Raw genomic sequence first — 22756 nt, 5'->3', positions numbered from 1 at the left:
CGTTGTTGTTGCAAAGATCAAGGAGATGAAGTATGTGAGGATGTTATGTGAACCACCAAATGCCACACAAATATAGATTTGTCTGTATTTGAAAGTGATGAAAATTACCCCACATATTTTACCCGAAAACATATCTCAAAAGCAAGTCAAACCAACCAACCAATACCGATGACACTGACTCCTGTATGTCTCAGGACCTGTGCTACATGCTTTTGTATTTATTATCTAAATTTCCTTGAAAACAACCACAAAGAAACCTTGATAACTAATGATTCTACTGGAGGCAAAAGAGGTAATAACATAAGAAAAAGGACTGAAGTTTTAACAAAGGGCACCTTCTCCTCTGTGTAACTCCTAAATCAAGTCAGGCTCCTTTATCCCCCAAAGGAAGAAGGAAGGCAAGCTACCTAATTATGTAAATGAGCAAAGGAAAGTGACTTTGAAATTCTTTTATTTTCCTTGAGGAAACAGCCTAGAAAATATTTTCACATATTTATACTTCCAGATCAAAAGAAATGGATTAAATTTAGGATTAGTTTAGTATTAAACTCATTAGCTTTGCAAATATAAATATTAGGGGACAATCAAAGTTGTAGATACTTAGAATTTCTTTCTGTAGCTCTAACCCACACACATGCAGGTTAAGCTTGTCAGCAATGGGGAGCTAACAGGATCGATAAGGACTAGCTAGAAAAATGGGTTGATTACATTAAATTGTAAGTGTAATCAGGGAGACCGCCTTGGTTACTCACCCTTAGGGTCACTCTAGTTTGTCAATCTGAACTAGTCACTCTTACTTCTCCTTTTCAGAAAATCGGATCTTTTCAAGAACATTATTACGTGAAGTGTTTTTTCCCCCTATTTTTGAGAAGTTTTATATTTTTCTGACATGTAGTGCTTCCTGTGACGCTAGTTGAGATTTCCCCAATCTTCCTGAATCACCCCTGTCTTTTCCAGAAATGAATCTTTATTCTAATTTGAATATTCATAACAGAATCAATGCTATTTCTGAATACCTTCTTCAGCTTACAAAACCATTCATCCTGGTTAATGACCCAGAAAAACCAATAAAAATAGATATTTACTTTAGGACCAATATAGTAGGCCCCAGTAGGGCATGACATGCCAATCATTTAAACATTCTCTTCACATCTTGGCATACAGACAAGCAAATAGCTAACACTGAGGATCCACAGGGTCTTTAGAGAGTCCCTAAAAAGAATTCTGATCTTGAGATCTCCAAAACAAATTAGAAACAACTGAGCTGTTCATTAATTTTGGTGTCATCAAGATAACTGATTAAATTTTTTAGAGGAAATAAAAGCTCTAAATGACACATGGGTTCTTTAGACCTTAACTTAATCCAGGACCCTTTGGCCTTAGTGCTGTTGGAATGGAATCAACTTCCACACTATTTGTGTTGAAAACAAATGAGAAAATTGCAGAGACTGTACAGCTGGATCCCCGGCCACAGCTGTCAGCCTGTGGTCGTGTGACAGATTTAATCCAGTCTCTCATCAAAGGGAGTTCCACTGGACAATCTCTCAAATGTTTGAGCTTCAAAAAGCAAGACTAGCTTTTCTTACCAAAAAGGAAATGATTAAGAGGGAATAAGCCATCTCAGGCTGACCCTTTAACCTTCTCTCTGTCTTGAACCACACAGTTTCATGAGAATGGAAAAACACTAGCTAAGTCCAAGTTCAGAACTGTACAGCTGGGCAAGCTCAGATTAAGCTGAATTTGGAAATGGTTCCCTTGATAACAAAAATGGACACAGAGCTCGGAAGAAATTAACCAGTAGTAACTCTTCAAATGTCTCAGTCCATTTCAGTGAAATTAAGCAGGTTAAACTTGGTAAATCATAAAGCCTTTTGCAAATATAAAGGATGATTAGTCATCATACTCAACACAAACATTATAGTTAGAAAAACCAGAATATTCTATTTTATTAACCCTAAATTTCATTAGGAAAACCAAGGACACAAATGAGCTTTATAGGATCTATGATGTAAGGTATACTTTCAAATTGAATTTAAACCTTCAGTCTTATTTTCTTTTTTAAGGAAATTTAACCACATATTTCTCTGAGGAGCATGTCAAAATTCACTTTTTTTGTACAGCAAATGAAAATAAAAAATATAAAAGTGGCTGCTGCTTCGTCTAATACTGGTACTTGTAAAGAAGTAGAAAATATCCAAGAAGATGTAAATCAAATTGAATTACGTCTCATTTTGTTTTCTAGAAACACTTGAAAGATAATAAATATCATTAAAAATACATCACAACCCAATTACAAGTCTGCCTGACACCAGGGAAATTAATGCCTTAGAGCAAACTGCTGGCAATTTTAGATTAATTTATATGAAGTCTGTAACGAAAGCTACCACCGACTCAAACTCTGATCCTATTTCAGGACTTTAACAGTCACACAGATGAACTTCTACCAACAGGTCAAGCATGAGGGTGTGTGTGTTTGTGTGTATATATACAAACACATACATGTCACCCGTAAATGAAAGTAAATAGTTCTGTCAACAACATGCATCCTGTATTTTCAATAAATCTTCCCTTAATGATGGTCAGCTCAGTTTTTTATTTCCTTTCTTACCTTTGGCTACTTGAAATTGAATATGCATACTGGACATTTGTTGTATGTTGGCCTACCCAACACTGATCCTGCTTTCCTTTAGTACTAGCATTTTATTTTTTATTTTTTAAAGTAATTTAATTTTCCCCCAGGTTAAACTAGGTTGTTTGTTTTCATTGTTGTGGCTGGTTTTTTTTGGTGAGAAAGATTAGCCCCGAGCCAACATCCATTGCCAATCTTCCTCTTTTGCTTGAGGAAGACTGCCCCTGAGATAACATCTGTGGTAATCTTCCTCTATTTGTATGTGGGATGCCACCACAGCATGGCTTAATGAGTGGTGTGTAGGTCTGCATCTGGGATCTGAACCTGTGAACCCTGGGCCCCTGCAGCAGAGAGTGTGAACTCAACCATTATGTCAACCGGGCCAGTCCAATACTAGCATTTTAATTTCCTTCTGAGGACTTAGCTCTCTCCCCCTGCATATAAGGAGAAGTCTTGATGGGTCTGATCATTAAAAGGGTCCTGCTTTCCTGTGGTCAGGGCACGTGACCCCAGCGAGGCCCATTCAATACTTCCCTCCAGAACTCTGACTCTTGAGTGGAAAGGTGCCAAAATCCCACAGGACTGTGCATTAGTTCCAAACACCAAGACCACTGCTGTTTCCCACTGCCCCAGCCTGCTTCAAAGTCCATTCCTGCTCTTTTCCCAGCCTGTCTCTCCATTCTTCTTTCTGTTCACTTCTCTGGACAGAACTTGTTTACTGCAGTAGCTTTCCTCTGCATGCAACTAAACAAATCTAATATGATACAATACCAGGAGCAGCACCTATAACAAGGGACTATTACTTCCTCAACTTATCTTTATTTGGACTTGAATGGTCTTAAAGGAGACCTCTCATGTAGCTAATGACTCCTGGAAGTGCAGGAAGTTAGATTTAGCAAACTCATGTATTACTAATGAATTCCAACATCATCTCATTCAATGAAAAATACATCAGGCATCATCATCCTGGGCATGAGCGACTTAAGTACCTTCTTTTTTTTCAGATTGGCACCTGAGCTAACAACTGTTGCCAATCTTCTTTTTTTTTTTTCTGCTTTTTGTCCCCAAATCCCTCCAGTACATAGTTGCATATTTTAGTTGTGGGTCCTTCTAGTTGTGGCATAAGGGACGCCACTTCAGCATGGCCTGATGAGTGGTGCCATGTCCATGCCCAGGATCTGGACTGGTGAAACCCTGGGCCGCCGAAGTAGAGCATGTGAACTTAACCACTCAGCCACAGGGCCAGCCCCTTAAGTACCGTCTTGGTTTTCCAAGGTGATAAACGCCAGGCAGCGCTCGTCTCTAATTTTCCATTAAGCCCAACTCATCCCCGCTATGACACCAGAACAGCTAGGGCCAAAAATTAAGTTTCTGTCCACATTTGTTTTCAGTGCTGACATTCCACATACTATAATTTTCTCTCCGTACATAATTTCTGGGTTGTATTGGAAGCACTGGCAGATCCCTAGAGTATACGATAGATCAGACATTCTCAGATCACTCTCTAAGCCATTGCTAGCCCCATGTCACCTTCCTGCCATTTTCATTTTCAGGTACGTTTTCCATATTTGTAATATTAAAACTAACTTATCTATATTTGCCTGTAGAAATAACATAGTCACACCAAATGATTTAATACTAATAGTAACAGTAGAAACTACTATTTTTTATAATTTACCCCATATATGCTAATAATAGTTATTATTTTTCTACTACTATTATCATGATCAAATGGCAAGGACCATGATAACTATTTAACACTTTCTCTCATTGAATATTCATATCAAGTCTAGAAGAGATCATCATTGCTTTAAGATACAGGAACTTGGATTCTGAGGACTTGCACAGCAAGTTTGCAGAAGAACTGATAGTTCAACCCAGCTCAGTATGAAGCCTATGGTCCACTGCCACTCCAGTCCACTGGCAAAGAACATGGCCTCACAGGAATAGAAAACAGAAAAGCTTTTTTCCCTGTCGGGAAGATTCTGAACTAAAGCTGGAATTTCAAGTACTATTCCTGTGCCTTTGCAAGTTTCTGCAGTGAAGGACATTGGAAGGCTAGAGGCATCTGAGGTAATTGGTACCTCAGGGAAGGAAGTAGCAGGGACAGAGGATAAGAAAATATTTTAAGAAGGTAAAGAGGATGAAGAAAAGGAAATGAAAAGTAATATTAAGGAACCACGTAGAGAATGCTAGATAACGTTTGTGTCAAAAACAACAATGGAAATTGCCACCAATTGAGGCAATCTCTAAATTCAGAAAGCTTGGTACCATGGCCACCATCTGCTAAATACAAAGAGCTGTTGGGATCATGGTGTGACTTCCTGTCCATTATGGCACTCCCCCTCTCTGACAAATGGTCCACCTCCTGCTCAGACAGCTATAAAAGGCAAGTCATGGAGTAAACGCTGCCCCGTTTGGCAGTTCTCCCACAGCTTGCCTCTCTCCTGGTTTACCTCTTCTCCTACCAGCCAGCCTTGAGGAAAGTCAGCTCATTCTTGATTAAGCTGCAGGTACCTCTTCCGAGTCCATTTTGAAAGGGTCTTCTCTGCAGCCATCTGCCACCAGAGCTGGCTCCTCCCTATTGCTGCAGTCACACCAAGAGCCCTCTGATCTGGCCTAGGTTCTTAGACCGGATCAAGTTTCAGTTTACACTTCTCCTTTTCTGTGGTCCGAGTTGAATTCAGATCCCTCCAGTTACTCCTGCTTCTTTGCTTTCTCCAACCTGACCATTCACAGTTTTCATCCCTACTCTCCACTGTATTTCAACCCTGATTCAGTCTCCTTTCATTGTTTCCTGCAACGATCATCCTGGGACTCCTTCTTGTGCTTCGTTTCAGCCAACTGGCTCATTATCAAACAGCCTAAATAGATAACTGAATGTTTGTATAAAACAAAAAGTAACAGTAAGGAAGAAATCACAGATGACCAGCGAGAGAGGCTGTTCACATTAGAGGAATGTGAGGAATAAAGGATAAAAAATGGACTTGAAAGACACGAGCACAATACATTTTATAAAATGATGTATGTAGGAGATATGTTAAAGATGTTCAGATTAGATCCTCTGTTTATAGTTTTCTATGGTTTTCAATTTTCTATTAAAATGTTAACAGGCTGTTACTAAGGAGGAGAGCAATAATTTGGGGGCATACTCAAAGTTTTCCAAATACTTTGAAATCCTGCAGATTAATGATCCACAGGCCAGTAACAACTTAAAAAATAACAACTCACATTTATTTAAATAAATTTCTCATTTTGTTCTCACTGTATAGATGATTGATAAAATAGTTCAACTTAATCGTGCATTTAATCTTTCCAAATTAGGACGTGCAATTTAGGAAGGAACCTGTCTTGCTATTGACTTCTTATGCACCAGAGATCACACTGAAAGATTTGGGTAAGAAAATAAAAATAAAAATAGAAAGGTAGTTAAAAAGAAAACCTTCAACAACAGAACATCACATACACGTCAAAAATTAAGGGAAGTAGTTCTACTTGATGATTAAACAATTAAGTTTCACTTCCTTGAACTTTTATAATGCAATTGCATTCTCTCATATTGTATGTTGTCTGTGATAAGTGGATTAAAAATATGTGAAAGATTTTCTTAGACAATACACTTGAAAATTGGGTTAATAAGGGAAACTTCCAAAACAGTTAAAAATTCCAGCAGAGTTAAATAAACAGCTTCAAACAGCATTTGAAGAAAACTGAATAAACAAATTTATCAACCTGGGTCATGCATATATAAAGTTTGGGTTATACACTTTTTAGGAAGTCACAGACTTTTCCGGTTAAGCATTCCAGATTACTATGCAATTACACCGTTTTTAAATTTGCCTTAGAGCAAGAAATGGGTTTGTAGAATTCAAAATCCACATCATCATTATAAAAACAGATAATCTGTGATAATTATGGCCAGTAATCATTTTTTTTCACTACAATATGTGAGTACGTGCAAAAATTCAAAAGACATCATTGTTTTCCTTTCCTAACTAACTTGACGGCTCATCTTCATTTGTTGGGCATTTTGTCACTTGAATTGCTTCTTCCTTATCACCTATCAAGTCGTCTCTGAAGCCAGTCTAGGGACACTGTTTAGCTTTTAGAAAGCTTAGATGAGTGTGCTGTGGAAAAGTCTAAACTGACCTTGGGTGGGCTTTAAGCTAAGTTGGGTTTAGGTGGGTGAGGAAAATAACACGACATTTCCAAGGCAAATACCATCAACACACAGACCCATCTAGGACCCCTGAGCACTCAGCTTGACGTAATTCAGAGTTGTGTCTACTGTCATAGAAAAAGGCCCCCAGGAGGAAAGTGTCACCTCTAGTCCGTTGTCTTCAATTGTTGCAGTTACTGAAAAGACAATCTCACTACAATTATATGCCTCTTCTCCTGTCCTCGGAAATGGAAATACTACATAACACTTGTAACTTACAACTCTTTACAATGTTCAAATCATGTTCAGAATGAACATAATCATATTGAATTCCAATAAGCAATCTTAGGACAGGGCAGATATTGCTATAAACATTTCATAGAAGAGGAAACCGAGGCTCAGAGTGATTTAAGTAACCTGCCCAAGGTCATACAGATGGTAGATGAGAGAGCCAGAGAGAATGACCCCTTAGTGCTCTAATTATGCATTTCACTTTCTTGGATTCTTTTTTCCAAAATGGAAACCATATCTCAGGATAATAGTTAAGGATGGATTGAACACTCCCTTACTCCACACAAGAGACAACCTGTGAAAGGAGATACGCCTATCTTACGCAGACCAAAAGCAGGCAACTGTAGCAGGAAAGTCCCCAGTGCCTTCCATGGAAGAAAGCTAATCACTGTATGAATGATCTTAATTAAATGTGAATGCATAGCTACTGAATGCTGTGGGAAAACACTCGTCCTTACTGGCTGATTTTCCCATAGAGCTCAATAGCAATACCTTCAAATTCAATTAAGATAATTCATCGAGTGATTAGCTTCATTATATGGTGAGACACTGGGGACTGTCCTTTTGCAAACTGCATGTGTGGTCTGTGTGAGATAGAAATGTGCTTCTCCTGTGTTGTCTCTTTTTGTGGACACAGAAGTAAATCTTACGGCAACATAACCCGCGGAACTTCTAAAATCCAATGAGAGAAAGGTAGCAGGGAAATGATATTCTTGGACTGGTCTAGAGGTTAAAATAATCTCAAGCCAAACAAGTTTTTCAAACACTTATTCTCTTTAACAGGCTGATGGTAAACAACTAATGAGGCTCTTATGCAGCCAGTAGAGAAGGTACAACTGGGCACCCACTTGGGGCCCATAGGGACCAAGAAGTTAGGTTCAGGACTCTGTATATTCCTGTTATAAAACACTAGGTGGAAAAATCATGGTACATCCCATGGGAACAAGGTGACGGGACTCATTTGCCTGTGTTTTCCACTGGACAACATGCACTCCTGAGATACTGAGAGAGGAACCGACCAAATGACAGCATGGCACCAATCCGATCAAGCAGACTTCTGATACATTCTACTCGTGTTAAATTTCCACCAAATAGATTATAAGTATAAAGAGAACCACTATTACTTGAGATGCAGTATTCTCATACCTGATTTTGAGCTCTCAGAGGTTGGGCGACTACTTATTAATTTGATTATTCATATTCATTAAACAACTATTCATAAATAATCATTATCTTATCTTATATGTCATTTTTTAAAAAGCCACTCTGTTTTTAGATTAAAGATGGTTATATGAACAAAAAGATTATTTACCCCTAGAGCACTGGTTCTCAATCAGGCACATTGCCTTCCCCGTCCCAGGGGACATTTAGCAACGTTTGGAAACATTTTTGATTGTCACAACCGGGGAGAGTTTGCCACTAGCTTCTCGTAGGTAGAGGCCAGGGATGTTGCTAAACATCCTATAATGTATAGGACAGCCCAGCACAGCAAAGAAATCTTGGACCCCAAATGACAATAGTGCTGATTATTAAGAACCCCTGCCCTGAAGAAAGCAAGCAAAACTTAAACCCACCTCGTAAAATGAACGTTCCTATAAAAAGAGCTACCCAATAATATTGTTGCAGCCGTTTATCATATAAATTAGGCCTTCAACATTACATGGGAATCAATGAAGCATTCTAGCAATTGGCTCTGATGTTCAACCGCTGGTAGTTCTTACAGATGGAAATCTAGAATTCTCTAATAAGTACACGTCTCCAGAGGTCTCCTTTTGTTTGCAAACAATAATAAGGCGGAAACATTCTTCTCAATAAACAAAACGAAATCTTTTTAACATTTAAAACTTATCAATTTTACTCTCTTCCTTGGTTTATTTAATCCAATACTTATTTACATTTTCTTTCATATTTTGGATTGCTCTTTCTAAGAATTTTAAAACAAATAATGAGTGGTACATGATAAAAAGAGAGTGGTAATATTTTTTTAAAAAGCACAATTATATACAAGTCATCAATTGGGGTCTTAATTCAAGAGATTGTAGTCTTCTCTTTAAAAAAGAGAATATTCTAGTAATAGTGTATTTAAATCCTCTCTCAATATGTTTTAAAATAATGATGTAAGTAATTCCAATAAACCAAATATCCTGGTAAAGTTTCAGCTACTTAAATCCTCTATCACATTTTTAAAAATAATGATGCAAGTAATTAAAAAATAAAAATGTAAGGAAAAGAAGATATTTACAAGTCAAATTAAATATTCTGTTCCATCTAAGACTTTACCCATAGCTTATGTTAGAATACCACTTCAGAGCTAATTTTTTTTTAAAGTAGCGAAGAAAAAAGATGTAAAGCGAGCATAGATATTCAGATACCTACAGAACTAAATCTGGGGATTCCTTCTTGATTTACTCTCCTTATTGTTCGTCTCTTCTTCCAAAATTCACTGGGCTCCCGTTTAAAAACTCTGCCTCGGAAGCTCATTGTTTTGCTGTCATTTGAGTCACAAAATATTTAAAAATATCAATTTTGCTCAACTTCTTCCTTTGAAACTTCACCAGGCCGAACAAATCTTTCTCCTCTGGTAAAAAGGGAAATGCTCACGCTACATGAACATAACTCAACGGAAAGGAAAAGAAAACCAAGTTACCGCTTCCTGTGAGCAACTAACTACCAGCTGTTCAGATATGCTTTTGTGCATGTCGTCTCCCTAATCACCTGCTTTAAAGTAAGACAAAGACACAAAATGACTTTGGAGGTTTAAGAGAATTGCTCATAGCTGAATAAACCATATGATATAAAATCACCCGTGGAACCAAACCAAGATTGAATCAAAGAGCTAATTTATTGTAAAGCTCCATGTCTGACACTCAAACAACCATCCAAAATTTATCATTCTGGTTAGATCCCAAAGGTATACTGTAATAATATAGCTCAGGTCCAAGAAGTCTGTTTAAAGCAGTTGTTCATGTAAGTGTGGATTAAATTAGTGGTCTTCCTAGGAGGGCTGCCCAAGACAGTCACTTAGGATGGAGAAAATAGAATTCTATTTATATTAGTTATCTAAATAAAGAAATTTATGTTTCACTAATATTTAATATAACACACAATGACACGGACACCTTGGTTCTTGATGTAAAATGGCTAAAAATAGTCAAATAGTTAATTCCCTAATCTTTAGATCTTTACTCACTTTCTTGGGGGCTATTTAAAAGCGCAAATTCTCCCCTCATACCCACCCAAATGTTCCTTCCTATTTTATTTTTCTCCATGGCCCTCACTGGCATGTAACACTGCTATATATTTTACCAATTTATTTTACTTATGGTCTGCCTTCTTCCACTGGACTCAATCTTCCATGGGTGTGGGAATTTTGTCTGCTTCACTCACTGTGTTTTTGGTGATTACAAAAGTGCCTGGCATCCAGAAGTTTCTCAGTATATATTTGTTAAATTTAATGAAAGGATAACTGAGGGACTTACGTTTACTGTGCTGAACAATGAACCCTGTCCCATTTGTATATTGTGTTTTGAAATATTAGCTACTGATAAGAACTATATAATTTATAAATAAGCATAGACTATGGGAGTGTAGTCAATTTTTTTCTACCAGATGTGTGAGAGAAATATTTGGAGGCCCCAAGAATAGGAAATACTTGATTAAACATTAGAAAGATTGGCTCCAAAAACAGTTGTTGTGTGAGACAGTCATTTGTTTCTTTAAGATTCTATTTCTTCATCTGCAGGATAGCCTACTCAATTGTGGTACCCATGAGTGTGATGAAGATGCTAAAGGAACTGTTGCTTGTCCATGAAGCACTATGAGGGTTATAAAGATGGTTGAAGGAATATTTCCACTGAGGACTGATCCCCATGACCACTGATCTAGAAAAGGCTTCTTCCAACTCTCCTAAGAGGTGAGGCCTGAGGAAGGAATATTATGAAGGGAGTAACTGTGCCCCCGTCCTGTGTCAGGAAGGGTCAGTCCCACAGGCATTTGTTGAGGGCACCTTTGTGCAGAGCTCAGTATGATGTGAAACGTGGATACAAACACGAAGCTTAACGAGGAGTGCAATTTCCGTGCAAAAGGTTCTCAATATTCTAGGAGTTTTGAACTTTAAGAAAGAAAGATAACAAGGCTGCTAACTAGCTCAGAGAGTTCACTCATGTCCTAGCTGGAAGTAGGATTCAGGCTACAGTGGGAAGGGGGAGAATGACATGAGGAGGGGAACGATGAGTCAATACATTGTGGGTTTGGTGGATGCTTTTGTTCCACACTCTTGTCTTCTCTTTCTAGAGCCCGACACGTTCAATGGTGCAGGCCCGAGTCGGTTGCCACGTATGATGCAAACTTGCAACCCAGAATGAATGGTCACTGATATCCTGGTGGCTTTTTCTCAACCTCCTTCAGGTCTTTATGCAAATGTCTCTTCCTCAGGAAGCCTTCGCTGACCATCAATTTAAAACAATGGCCTCCTCCCCTAATCACCTCTGATGTCCCTCCCTTGCCTTTTTTGGCCATAAAGAAAATGGAATAAGACATTTTCATCTCACGCTAAGAAGCCACTTCTGCAAACACAGTTCTGATTCTGTGTTGCAGGCAGCGATCCTTACAGAAGCTCTCGCTCATGCAGCTAGTCCCAACAACCACGGCCTAAATGGATGCCATCTGCTTATTTAATAAGCCTTCCCCTTTATCACAACTTCTTTTTACTGACATAGGCCATTCCCTTTTCCCCAGTAATAACTAGATTTAGTTGAAGCACATACATACACCCTAGGCTCGAGCCACTCCCATACCTCTATCTTATCACGCAGTGATTTGTGCAAGACAAGTCAAAAGAGATCCTGATTAATCCTTGTCCACATATGAAGACTGAGGAAGCTTCCTTCAAAAACTATGAGAAAAATAGCAAGATGCTATAAAAATAACCACTGGGGAGGTAAACTATATTATTATTCTGTAATTGGCTTAAGTAGGCAACCAAGGATTCTACAGAGCAGAAGCCCTTTTGATCCATGACTTTGGATATTTAGAAATTCCACTGTGTGTCTTTAGCCCTGAACAGATTTCACTCTCTAAGTAACTCTTTGGTATCTGTTGAACGAGCAGGTACATTACAGCACATGCAGAATCTTCAGAGTTAACTTTTTTTCCTTATACAATATTATGACAGTCTGCCTCTGGGTCACCTGATTTCCTGGGATAAGATTACGTTTCTATTTTGATAGCTAAAAAGAGTGTTTTAAAAGCCTTTTTGGATCATGGGCCCATTTGAGAATCTAATAAAAATTGTGGATTCACCAGAAAAATATAAGTACTTAGAAAATGTGCATGCGTGGCTGACTGTCACAAATCTCTGAAGTCCATCTGTGGACCCTCTTAACCGTGGTACCCTAAATCCATAACTTAGAGTTTTAGAAGACTTAGAGGTTTTAGAAGGAATTCTGTCTTATAACAAAGCATTTAATAATCTTGAGCAACTCTTAAGTGACTTCCCCTCTTTTTAATATTTGCATATAGTCTCTCCTCTATTCCTCTTTAGGAGCCATGGTTCTTTATCCTGGAGTCCCTCCCACCCCTTGACTTTTGCAATACAAGAATGACTCATTTCTCTCCTCGCTTAGCTGTTGATCAGGACTCCCTTAAATAATGGCAAAAGGAGGTATTGCCAGGCAGCATATGGAAATGTCAGATAGACATAAATTGTGGTGACTACAGAGGAGGGGAAAATCCAGCGGCATGAGGTTCAGTGTTCCATGGGATGACACTGCTGGGGATGTCTACTGGGCTTTGCCTTCCTTGATCTCAGACCAAGTCTGTTTCTCTAGCATTCTGTGATATCCCACACCATTCCAATAAATTCCGTTTCTGCTTAAGTTCAGAAATGTGTTGCAATCCAAAACCTAACTAGGACAATGGGCAAGAATGGGCAATAAAGAGAAATCAGAGATTAATTGGCTCAGCCACAAGGAGTCATTGTCAAGTTCATTAGTAAAGAAATCTGATACCAATAAATGATTAGAATTTATTAAGTACTAGACTTGAGACATTGCTGGGCTTCATGAGAAATACATAACACCCTTCCTAGCCTCAAGAAGCTCGTATCTGACACAGGAATTCATTAAAGATTGAAGGAGTCTGGAAAAGCTTTATAGTAAAGATAGAACCTAAGGAAGCCTTTGAATAATAGATGGGAGTCTAATAGATGGGAGAAGGGTAAAGGATATCCTAGAAAAGGGGAATGTAGCATAGAGAAGGCATAAGACAGAATGGTGGAAATCATGGTATCTGCGATCAGCTTGGATTCAAATCCTGGGTCCACCATTTCCTCACTGTGTATCCTTCAGCCAGTCACTCACCCCCGACAGGTCTCAGTTTTCTCATCTGCAAAATAGGAATAGCATGGTATCTACCTTGTAGAATCATCATGAGGATAAATGAGATGACACTCTTAAAAATTTCAACACATTGCCTGATATATAGCAAGCATAACTATTAGTTATTACAAAAACTTAGAGGCAGGCCAAAACAGATGTTTAAGAAAAAGCTGGAAGTCCAGCCAGTCTATTGCCACAGGGTGAGTAAGAGAGAAGAAGTAGAAACAACTGAAAATAGGAGCCAGGGGCCGGTTCACGAAGACTTTGAAAGCCAAGATCATGAATGTCTCCATTATATCCCGAAAGCCATGGGAAACCACTGAAGGATTTTTGAACTACAATTAAAATAGTGCCTTTGGAAGATTCATTTGGTAGCCATATGCAGGCTGGATTTGGGGAACTACAATCCAGAGACAGTTCTCGTTAATCCGGGTATTAATATCGAGTGGTGGAGGGCAGAAAACTTGGCAACAGAAACATAATGAGAAATTTCACGGAGATTACAAATGAAGATCTGGCAATCAAATGCAAAATGAATAGTAGCTGAAATTTTTTGAGCAAGTACTAGGTGCTTGGCGCTGGTCTAAATGTTTATGGTACTTTATTTAAACCGTGAAACAACCCCGTGAGGTAGGTATTATTCTTATTGCTATTACCATCCCAATTTTACAGAGGAAGTCATTTGGGTCCTCAGAAGTTATGCAACTGGCCCAAAGTCCCAAAACAAATAAGTAGCACATCTGGCATTTGAACCTGGCCATCCAGCTTCAGAGTTCACGCTCTTAATGGGAGAGAGATTCACAGATGCCAACAGGCTTCTGAGTTTGGCCATCAAGGAAATGGGTAATATGACTGAGGGACATACGGTGGCAAGAAGAGAGGACTTCTTTTCCTACTAATGCTGAGTTAGATATATATACTGACCGTCAGGTCAAGAAGACAGGAAAACAGGCACGTCCAGCACCATTGTTAGACTTGTGCCTGGAACTCAGGAAAGAGTCAGGACTGAAGATGGGAAGCTGAAAGTCATCGAAGGAGTGAACACTGAAAGTCGAAAAGTAAACTGAATTTTTGGAGAATAGAGTAGTAAAGAACTGAGAACAGAGTCCTGAAGTTCTTTTATACTTAATAGATGGAAGGCAATTTAGGAGACTTAGAAGGTGTGGAGAAAACTACCAGGGTGGTGCAGCCTCCAGATGCAAGCGGAGGGCAGTTTCAGGAAGGTGGCACATGGCATCTGGGCAGAGATGGATGCAGGACCTGAGAAGATCTAAAAAGATTTCGTGTGAGAGACAAACAAGATGAAAACTAAGGAGCTTGCAGTCTCGGTCCGAGACAGATCAATATTTGAATCCTCTTCAGCCATCTAGTAGACATCTTGACCTCCAGAAAGTTACTTGACCTCTGTCTGCCTGTTTCTTATATATACAGTGGAGCAATTAGTATATAATTCATAACGCTTGTTGTGAAATAATATATGTTAGTACCTGGCATTGAGGAAAAATACATATATGTGTGTATATAATAGCTAAGAGTCCTATAGGTGCATATATGTTAACTATTATTATTGAGTGATTGCTATTTACCAGGTCTACATAGGTAAGTATTTATGTATAGGCACACTTATATATGTATATGCATGCACACACAAAATACACAAACTCACACATTCTTATATATATATTTTCAAAGTCTTGTCCCGTGGTGTCCAGACAGAGAAAGTAACTTTGCAATTTTCAAGAGATAAGAGTCTGGATATTTGGAAGTTAGTTAAGATGGAAAATCTTAATCATGTTTTAGAAGAAACAGGAATTTGAATGCTAAGATGTCAGAAATTTGAGAAAACGTTCTGGTAGTCTGTATTAGTTTTCCATTGCTGTTGTAACAAATTACCACACATTTAGTGCTTCAATCAACACCCATTTATTATCTCAGAGTTGTCATGGGTCAGAAATCTGGGTACCACATGGCTCAGCTAATTCTTTGCTTGGAGCCTCAGAAGGCTGAAATCCAGGTGTCAGCAGGGCTGTGTCCCTTTCTGAAGGCTCCAGAGGAGAACTGGTTCCAGGCTTATCCAGGATGCTGGCAGAATTCAGTTCCTTGCAGTTGTAAGACTGAGAATCCTTTCCGTGCTGTCTGTCAGCCGGGTCATTGTCAGCTTCTAGAGGCCACCTGTGGTCTCTGGCTCAGGGTCCCCTTCTAAGCCAGCAACAGTGGATTGAATCTTTCTCACACTCTGAACCTCTGTGACTTTTCCTTCTGCTTCATCCCTCCTAAACATCTCTTCTGCTGTCTCTCTCTACCTGAGCTGGAGAAAAGTCTTGGCTGTTCAGACCTCATGTGAGTAGATTGGTTCCACCCAGGTAATCCAGGATAATTTCTATATTTTAAAGCCAGCTGATAAATAATCTTAATTTACACCCACAAAGTCCCTTCACAGCAACACTAAGACTAGATTGAACAACCAGAGAATCTGGGGGGTGAGGCATCTTTACACGACAGTCTCCCACACAGTCTTATTCTGGGCTACAGCTTGGTTTTTTGTGTTTACCTTTTAAAAAGAATTTTAACCTCAAGAACGTAGCAAGAAGAAATTGCAGGTGAGGACAATACTTGGCCTTTGAGTGTCGTCTCCACTGAGCGGTGAACTGCACCTTGCAGTGGAGCTAAGAAATGAGTAAAAGGAAATAAAAATATGGCTCGATCATTTCCTGGAAAAAATGGGCAGTGAAATAAAGGTAAGAAAGAGAATGGCAGTTGTGGGGAGGGTCAGTGGAACCAGAGACAAATTTGGAAGATGAATAGTGGTGGAGAAGTAATCAGTATAAAAAACACAGAAAATCAAGGCAATCAGCTAAAAGTAACAGGCTATGGGAAGCTTTAATTATATTTGCACAATATTTGGATAGGCTGCACAGTTGGCATCCTAACTGAATCTAAGAAACCAGAGGACAGAAACTTGGGTTTCGTTACAATGCCTCTGAACCTATGTGATAGAAAGCACCCAAAAAGTACCGTTGGGAATTTGGAGTAACTGAAAACTTGGTGGTTAAGACTTAGACAGCTACACATGATGTCATACATCAATCCACAAAGCCTAATTGGAGCAACTGGTAAAGCGCTTCGTGTGGTTTTGCACCTAGTTTCTTTACTGCCTCTTCATTCCATCTTATCTTTGTTCCCGTTTCTTTGACCTGTTGAGCTTTGCAGGATTTGCTTCACTGTAAGAGAACATTTAGATAACTCATTTTATTTCATTTTTTCTCTTGCATTTCCAATAGATTTCCCCTTTGCTACAGGTTTGTGTGCTGGACAGCCCTTCTCTCATAGGACCAAACAAGGCTGGTCCCCGGTGTATCTCTGGGTTCAGCTCCCCACCATATACCTTATTTAAAGGAAGTAAAGCACAAGGAGTTACTTCCTCCTTCACTGCGGTCTCTCCTGAGCCTGGCCCCGGCAGAAATGCTCTTCCAGCCAGCAGCACTGAGGCTTATTACTTCCTTCTAGAAAGGTCAGGACCGAACAGCTCGGAGTTACCAAGAAGAGAGCCTTAGCTATTTCTGGGGAAGTTTCAATGAACACAACAGAAGCTCCTATTTCTAAGTGTAGCGCTTTTTGTGGGCAGTGTCTGCAGAATACACCAGTGTCTCCAGTCAGCTGAGCACGAATCAAAGTAACATTAGTTTTAGTATAAAATATTTAGAAATTTCATGGAAAATAAAGAGTATCATCCAATATGAATCACACTGAGGGAGAACATAGACATGCCAAAAATAGAAACAGACTTCAGTTGTGTGTGTGTATGTGTGTGTGGTGTGTACTGTGTGTGTTTGTTGTGTGCTTGTTGTGTGTGTATGTGCATGTGACAGTCATAAATGATCTTTATTGCATTAAAATAATTTATAGTATTCCATTCATAGCCCTTCAAATGTGTATCAAATTGTAATAATATTTGTTGATATTATTGAATTTAAATAGGTCTCAGGAGATAAGAATTCCCACCTAATCAGGATTTGATATGAGGGGAATAATGAACTCATTTCTTTTTTTTTTTTTTTTTTTGAGGAAGATTAGCCCTGAGCTAACGACTGCCAGTCCTCCTCTTTGATTGCTGAGGAAGCCTGGCCCTGAGCTAACATCGTGCCCATCTTCCTCTACTTTATACGTGGGACGCCTACCACAGCATGGCATGCCAAGCAGTGCTATGTCCGCACCTGGGATCTGAACCGGCAAACCCTGGGCCACTGAGAAGCGGAACGTGTGAACTTAACCGGGCCGGCCCCTGAACTCATTTCTTAGAGTTTAGTGAGCCCAGCTTAGAACCTAATAGCAATCAAGGGAGGGGTTATACTTTTTTCTTTTCAATTGTGGACTTTATCCTCGGTCACAGACTTCCACCAGGAAAAAGCTGTAGCCTGGAGACATTTATATATCTTACCAATAAGCATCTTAATGCAATATTTAAGAAATGAGCAGGGGCTGGCCTGGTGGTGTAGCAGTTAAGTTCGTGCACTCTGCTTCAGCAGCCCGGGATTCACTGGTTCAGATCTCAGGCGCGGACCTACGCACTGCTTATCAAGCCATGCTGTGGCAGGTGTTCCACATATAAAGTAGAGGAAGATGGGCAGGGAGGTTAGCTCAGGGCTGATCTTCGTCAGCAAAAAGAGGAGGATTGGCAGCGGATGTTAGCTCAGGGCTAATCTTCCTCAAAAAAAAAAAAAAAAGAAATGAGGAACACTGATTTTAATGTTTACTTTTTCTCAAGTTCCTCATGAGTATTTAGATATTTATCACCCATCTTGAAGTTTTTGCTACTTTATGGTAAAGGCATCCATCCTTCTTTGAGAAGTTAGCTTGAGTTTGGTTTGTTACAAAATGGAAAATTCCTAAGAGGCAAGCACTCCTTCTCATGTAGACCAAACTCTAACTCACACCCCTTGCCACCTTGCTCAGAGCCAGAGCCTAACAACATGACAACAACAACAACAACAAAAATACGACAGCTATTATATGATGTTCTAAGTTTATGCTTCATACAAATATATTTATAGCTGGATTGTTACTGCTCTTTCAAGAGTCACGCAGCTAATTCTTCTCCTGGAATACAGTGTTCTTTTCCCATTAAAAAATAACCCCAAAGCAACATCTTTTTCCCTGGACTATTATTCCTCTATCTTTTAAAGAAAACTGAAAGCATTCTGAGTTGAGGCAGATGATTTCTTGCACAAATGATCACACACAAATGTAGCTTTCCAGAGGACGGGAGTGGAGCATCTCTGAATCAACGCTATTATCTTTGCTCATATGGGGACTACTGCTCGACAGTCATTTCCCCCTAGAGACATACGCATTCTCTCTGCTGGCTGGCTTGGATCCCACACCAGCTTCCCACTGCTGGCAAAGTTCACTACAGACCAGAATTATTTCTTTTAGTATAAAACAAGCACCCAAAATTGCCCTCCGATACTCATTCCAATTGCTAATTACCTTGCTTTCAATACGAACGTCACCAACGGTTTAATAATTACCCTGAAAATCACATTGTACACACAAGTTTTAGGGAGGGGCCAAGGTCTTTCAAATCTTTAAAGTTCAAGTGAAAAAACTAGTTAATTTATATAACGTGAGTATTACCTATGTTTTATTTTTGTGGTGGTCTTTTTGTGGCAGAAGGCTGTGTCTATACAAAGGAAGGGTAATAAAGCCTTCTTACCTAAGCAATTTTGATGAGGAAACAAATTGTTGTGTAAATGCCAAACCCTGGGCATGCAGGCAACTAATGATTCAGACCAACAACTGCTAGCTAGAGGTTCAGACTGTTAGCAGAGGTGCAGCCTCTGCAACTAGTCTGCCCCACAACCATTTCTTTAATGGAGTCATAAAAAATGGCATCACATTTGTATCTTTTAAGGACTCCGCCAGGAGAAGGCAAAGCCAATATAATACTTCGATTTAAGCATTTAATGCTTTGCATTATGGAAGTTGGAGAATAATGGAAAGGTCTTGGCTTTTCAATCAAGAGCTTCTTCGTGTTTTCCAGAGAATTAATTGTCGGATTTTCTTTCTTTAGCTGTGTGCACTGCAGTAAATTCTTGACTTTTCGATGTGCCGTAGTTTAAGGTTCTCAACTAAAGGACAAATAAACCTCTTGCTCTCTGTTCTGCACCTCACCAGGTGGACAGGAGGACTAAATCAGCAGGGAGATGAGGAATGGATAGCTCTGACAAGGGCATCAGAATCCAATTAATCAGGTTTATAAGAATGGGAGCAAATGTGGAAAGCCCCTGGCTCTGTCAAATGTCCAGCCCATTTCGTGGTCCTGGTCCAGCACTGGGTGTCAGTGGTGGAGAGGATTAAGACAGAAGGCCATCCTCAGTCCATGTGGGGAGATGGTGGCACACAACAATCTATAGAAATATAAGAAGGCAGAAACTCAGTGTCACAGGAAGGACGTGAGTCAAGAACATGAGGGCTAGGTCAAGGAGGACTTCATACAGGACAGAGACCTGAGTCGGGGCCCAGGCAATGGTAAGAATTTGACAGTTGCCTGTATAAGAACCCCAAGAACAGGAGTTCTCCAGTGGGTACAAGAATTACACGGAAAGGTTGTTAAAAATGTGGCTTCCTGGGCCCTGTCCAGGACCTCAGCACGTCTGATGGGGTCCAGTAATCCAGCTTTATAACATCCAGGTGATTCGTTTGAAGATATACACAGACCACACTCTGAGAATAATGCCCCAGAAGGTTGTTCACCTAATAGTTTTCTTAGGCAGAAAATCATAATAGTTCCCTCAGGGGCACCATCTCCCACTGCAAATTGATTTTTATACTAGACTGAAGTCTTGTTTATTAAATCAAATATTCCTTTCCCTTATGTATGCTCAATCAGGCAAAGTTAACTAACCAGTTAGATCACCCTGAACGCTTAGGGGAACGAGGAAAAAACCCTGGACTGAAGCCAGCGTCGAAAGCTGGGCCTCCGACGTGCTCTTAGCTTTCCCCTCTTCTTGCCCCATCCATCCTTTGAGTTCACTTCATTTCCTCTTTTTGGTTACTTCTCTGCTTGGACTTTTGTAACCCCGGTCATATTTGTCCTATCTCTCAGTTATTGTCGAACTCAGGTTTTCTCAAACTCAGCACTGTTGCCATTTGGGGATGGATCGTGCTTTTTGTGGAGCGTTGTCCTGTGCATTGTGGGATATTTAGCTCTGTCCCTTGTTGGCCTCTACCCAATAGATGCCACTAACAACCCACCCCCTCTGCTCCCTGCTGTGACAGCCAACAAGGTCTTCAGATATCACCAAATGTCCTCTGGAGAGTGTGGGGAGGATGGAAAATCACTCCTGCTTGAAAATCTCTGGTCCAAATCCTAACGCAAATTATTCTGCCTCAATGTTTCTTTGATGATAGCTTTCGGGCCCGGTGACCCAAAAGCCAACTTGACAGTCACTTGCTTGGAAGAACCTCAGGGCTCCTGGCCTTCAAATCAGCCCCCTCTCTCACTTCTCCATATGCCTCAAAATCCCACTATTGGAATTAGTCTACATGTCTGGGTTTCTGTTTCTGTTCTGGGCTGTTCCTAATAAAATGCAGCTACCACTTGACTATAAAAGACCCAAAGCCATCAAAATCTTCAATAACTTAGCACGATATATCATAAGCGGCAAGCTAGTCACTTGGGCAAAGCCTCAAGGAATTGGGGAGGACAGACATCCTAACGGTGTAAAAAATAAAGTTGGGAGTGTGGTGTTTGCCATTGTGAGTAAGATCATCGTGCTGGAGTCAGTCGGCCTGCTTTTGATTCCTGGCCTTCCCAATTACTTGCTGGAGGCCTCTGGACAAGTTACCCACCCTCTCTGAATTTGAGTTTCCTCATCAGTAAAATGAGGATAACAATAGTACCTATCTCAGTGAGTGCTGTGAGGCTTAACAAGAGAATATTTGTAAAGCATTTAGCACAGTGCCTGGAATATAATAAATGCTCAATGGACGTTAGCTCTCAGTTTGATTAGGGGGCAGTTGTGTCCAGGAGGTGGCCTTAGGCTGGGCTGCCACAGTGTGTGTATTGGTGGGGGGCGTGGTGGGGAGGTGGGTAGATCATCCTAGCTGTTTGTGCACTGAGCATGAGGAGGAAGGGGTGGGGGCACAAGGGCACTAGCTGCCTCGAAAGGGGCAGAGAATGGGAAAGAACATTCCAAAATGAAGGGAGTGGCCAGAAGACCCTGTTGGCTTGGATCTGGATAATTAGGTTAAATAGCCCCTCCTCCCAGGCGCTCGCCATCCTTCCACAACCGACCTCTTTGTGCTCATTGTGTCTTGCAACACTGGTTATTTCATTTTTAAATCCCCACTGTGCACAACTACAAAAGCCTCCAATTACCCTATTTCTGTCATCTCCCTTCATCCCCCACAAAAGACCCAATGCCAAAGAAGTTAAGAAAGCCAAGATTTAACCAATATCATATGCTTTTTTATCTTTTCATGGTTACTTTTCTGCCTAAGTGGGATTGGAAATTCCCAGAGCAATAAACAGTATCGTCTTTATGTCTGAACTGTGCTGGGTCTCCTGCTGGCATGTGGCAAATACCAACATTATAATTACTGACTCGACGTTGTGAACAGGAGAAAAGAGCGCTTTCTTTTTCTCCATCTTCCCCTTCCGCCTTTCCACAACTTTCCAAGGCCACAGCAAGGTATTAAAGTACACTGACGAGGAGACATTTAATCTGAGTTTCCTCTCTTTTGCAAGGATGTCAGAGATGGGGAAAGAGATCTGTTACTGAGATGGTATCAAAGATCTTTGACAGCATTTAAAATTGGCATCCCTCTGCCTCGGTTGGCATTCAGGGTTATATTTTCAGAAACCAGTTCTGAATTTGTGTTCACTTCTTATCTCTCTGTGCTAATAACTACTGAGTGGAGGCTGCCATTGATAAGTCATTTCTTTTTTTCTTTTAAGCAGAGTGCATCTTTGTTCTCAGTGCGAAGAGCATCGGGTGGCAGTCAGGAGGCCTGTATTCAAGAATCACTCCATTCCCTGATGGCCTGAGTGGCCTTGGCACAACAGTGACCTCTCTGGACCTCTTTGTCCTAAAGCATTTTTCACCTCTAAAATTCTATGTTTTTGTGTTTTTCAATAAACAGCTTGGATCATCCATTTTCAGATAGACTAAATGATTGGGCTGAGAAAATAAGCTTTTCCTTTTTTCGTTCTAACCTCAAGTGCCAGTTGGAAAAGAAAGACAACCTTCAATCAGAGCCCCTCTTTTTCCACACCTAGTCCAAATGGTGTACCCAAAA

At 40.1% G+C, this 22756-nt stretch overlaps 1 protein-coding gene across 4 annotated transcripts in view; it reads right to left on the bottom strand.

The window, feature by feature from the left end:
- DOCK10 (dedicator of cytokinesis 10) overlaps nucleotides 1-22756 on the bottom strand; it is a 262527-nt gene that overhangs the window by 161424 nt on the left and 78347 nt on the right. Inside the window, exon 1 of one of the 4 annotated variants that reach the window (XM_046644371.1) lies at nucleotides 9456-9633. The exons of the other annotated variants lie outside the window; for them this stretch is intronic. Coding sequence (XP_046500327.1) covers nucleotides 9456-9560 — 105 coding nt within the window. The 5' untranslated portion in view covers nucleotides 9561-9633. Of the gene's footprint in view, nucleotides 1-9455; nucleotides 9634-22756 lie in introns of those variants that run through there. 4 annotated transcript variants of the gene reach the window in all.

The sequence above is a fragment of the Equus quagga genome, chromosome 17 (genome assembly GCF_021613505.1).
Source record: "Equus quagga isolate Etosha38 chromosome 17, UCLA_HA_Equagga_1.0, whole genome shotgun sequence".
Lineage (NCBI taxonomy): Eukaryota > Metazoa > Chordata > Mammalia > Perissodactyla > Equidae > Equus > Equus quagga.
Note: the sequence above shows the minus strand (reverse complement) of the source record. Positions and strands in the feature narration are given on the sequence as shown.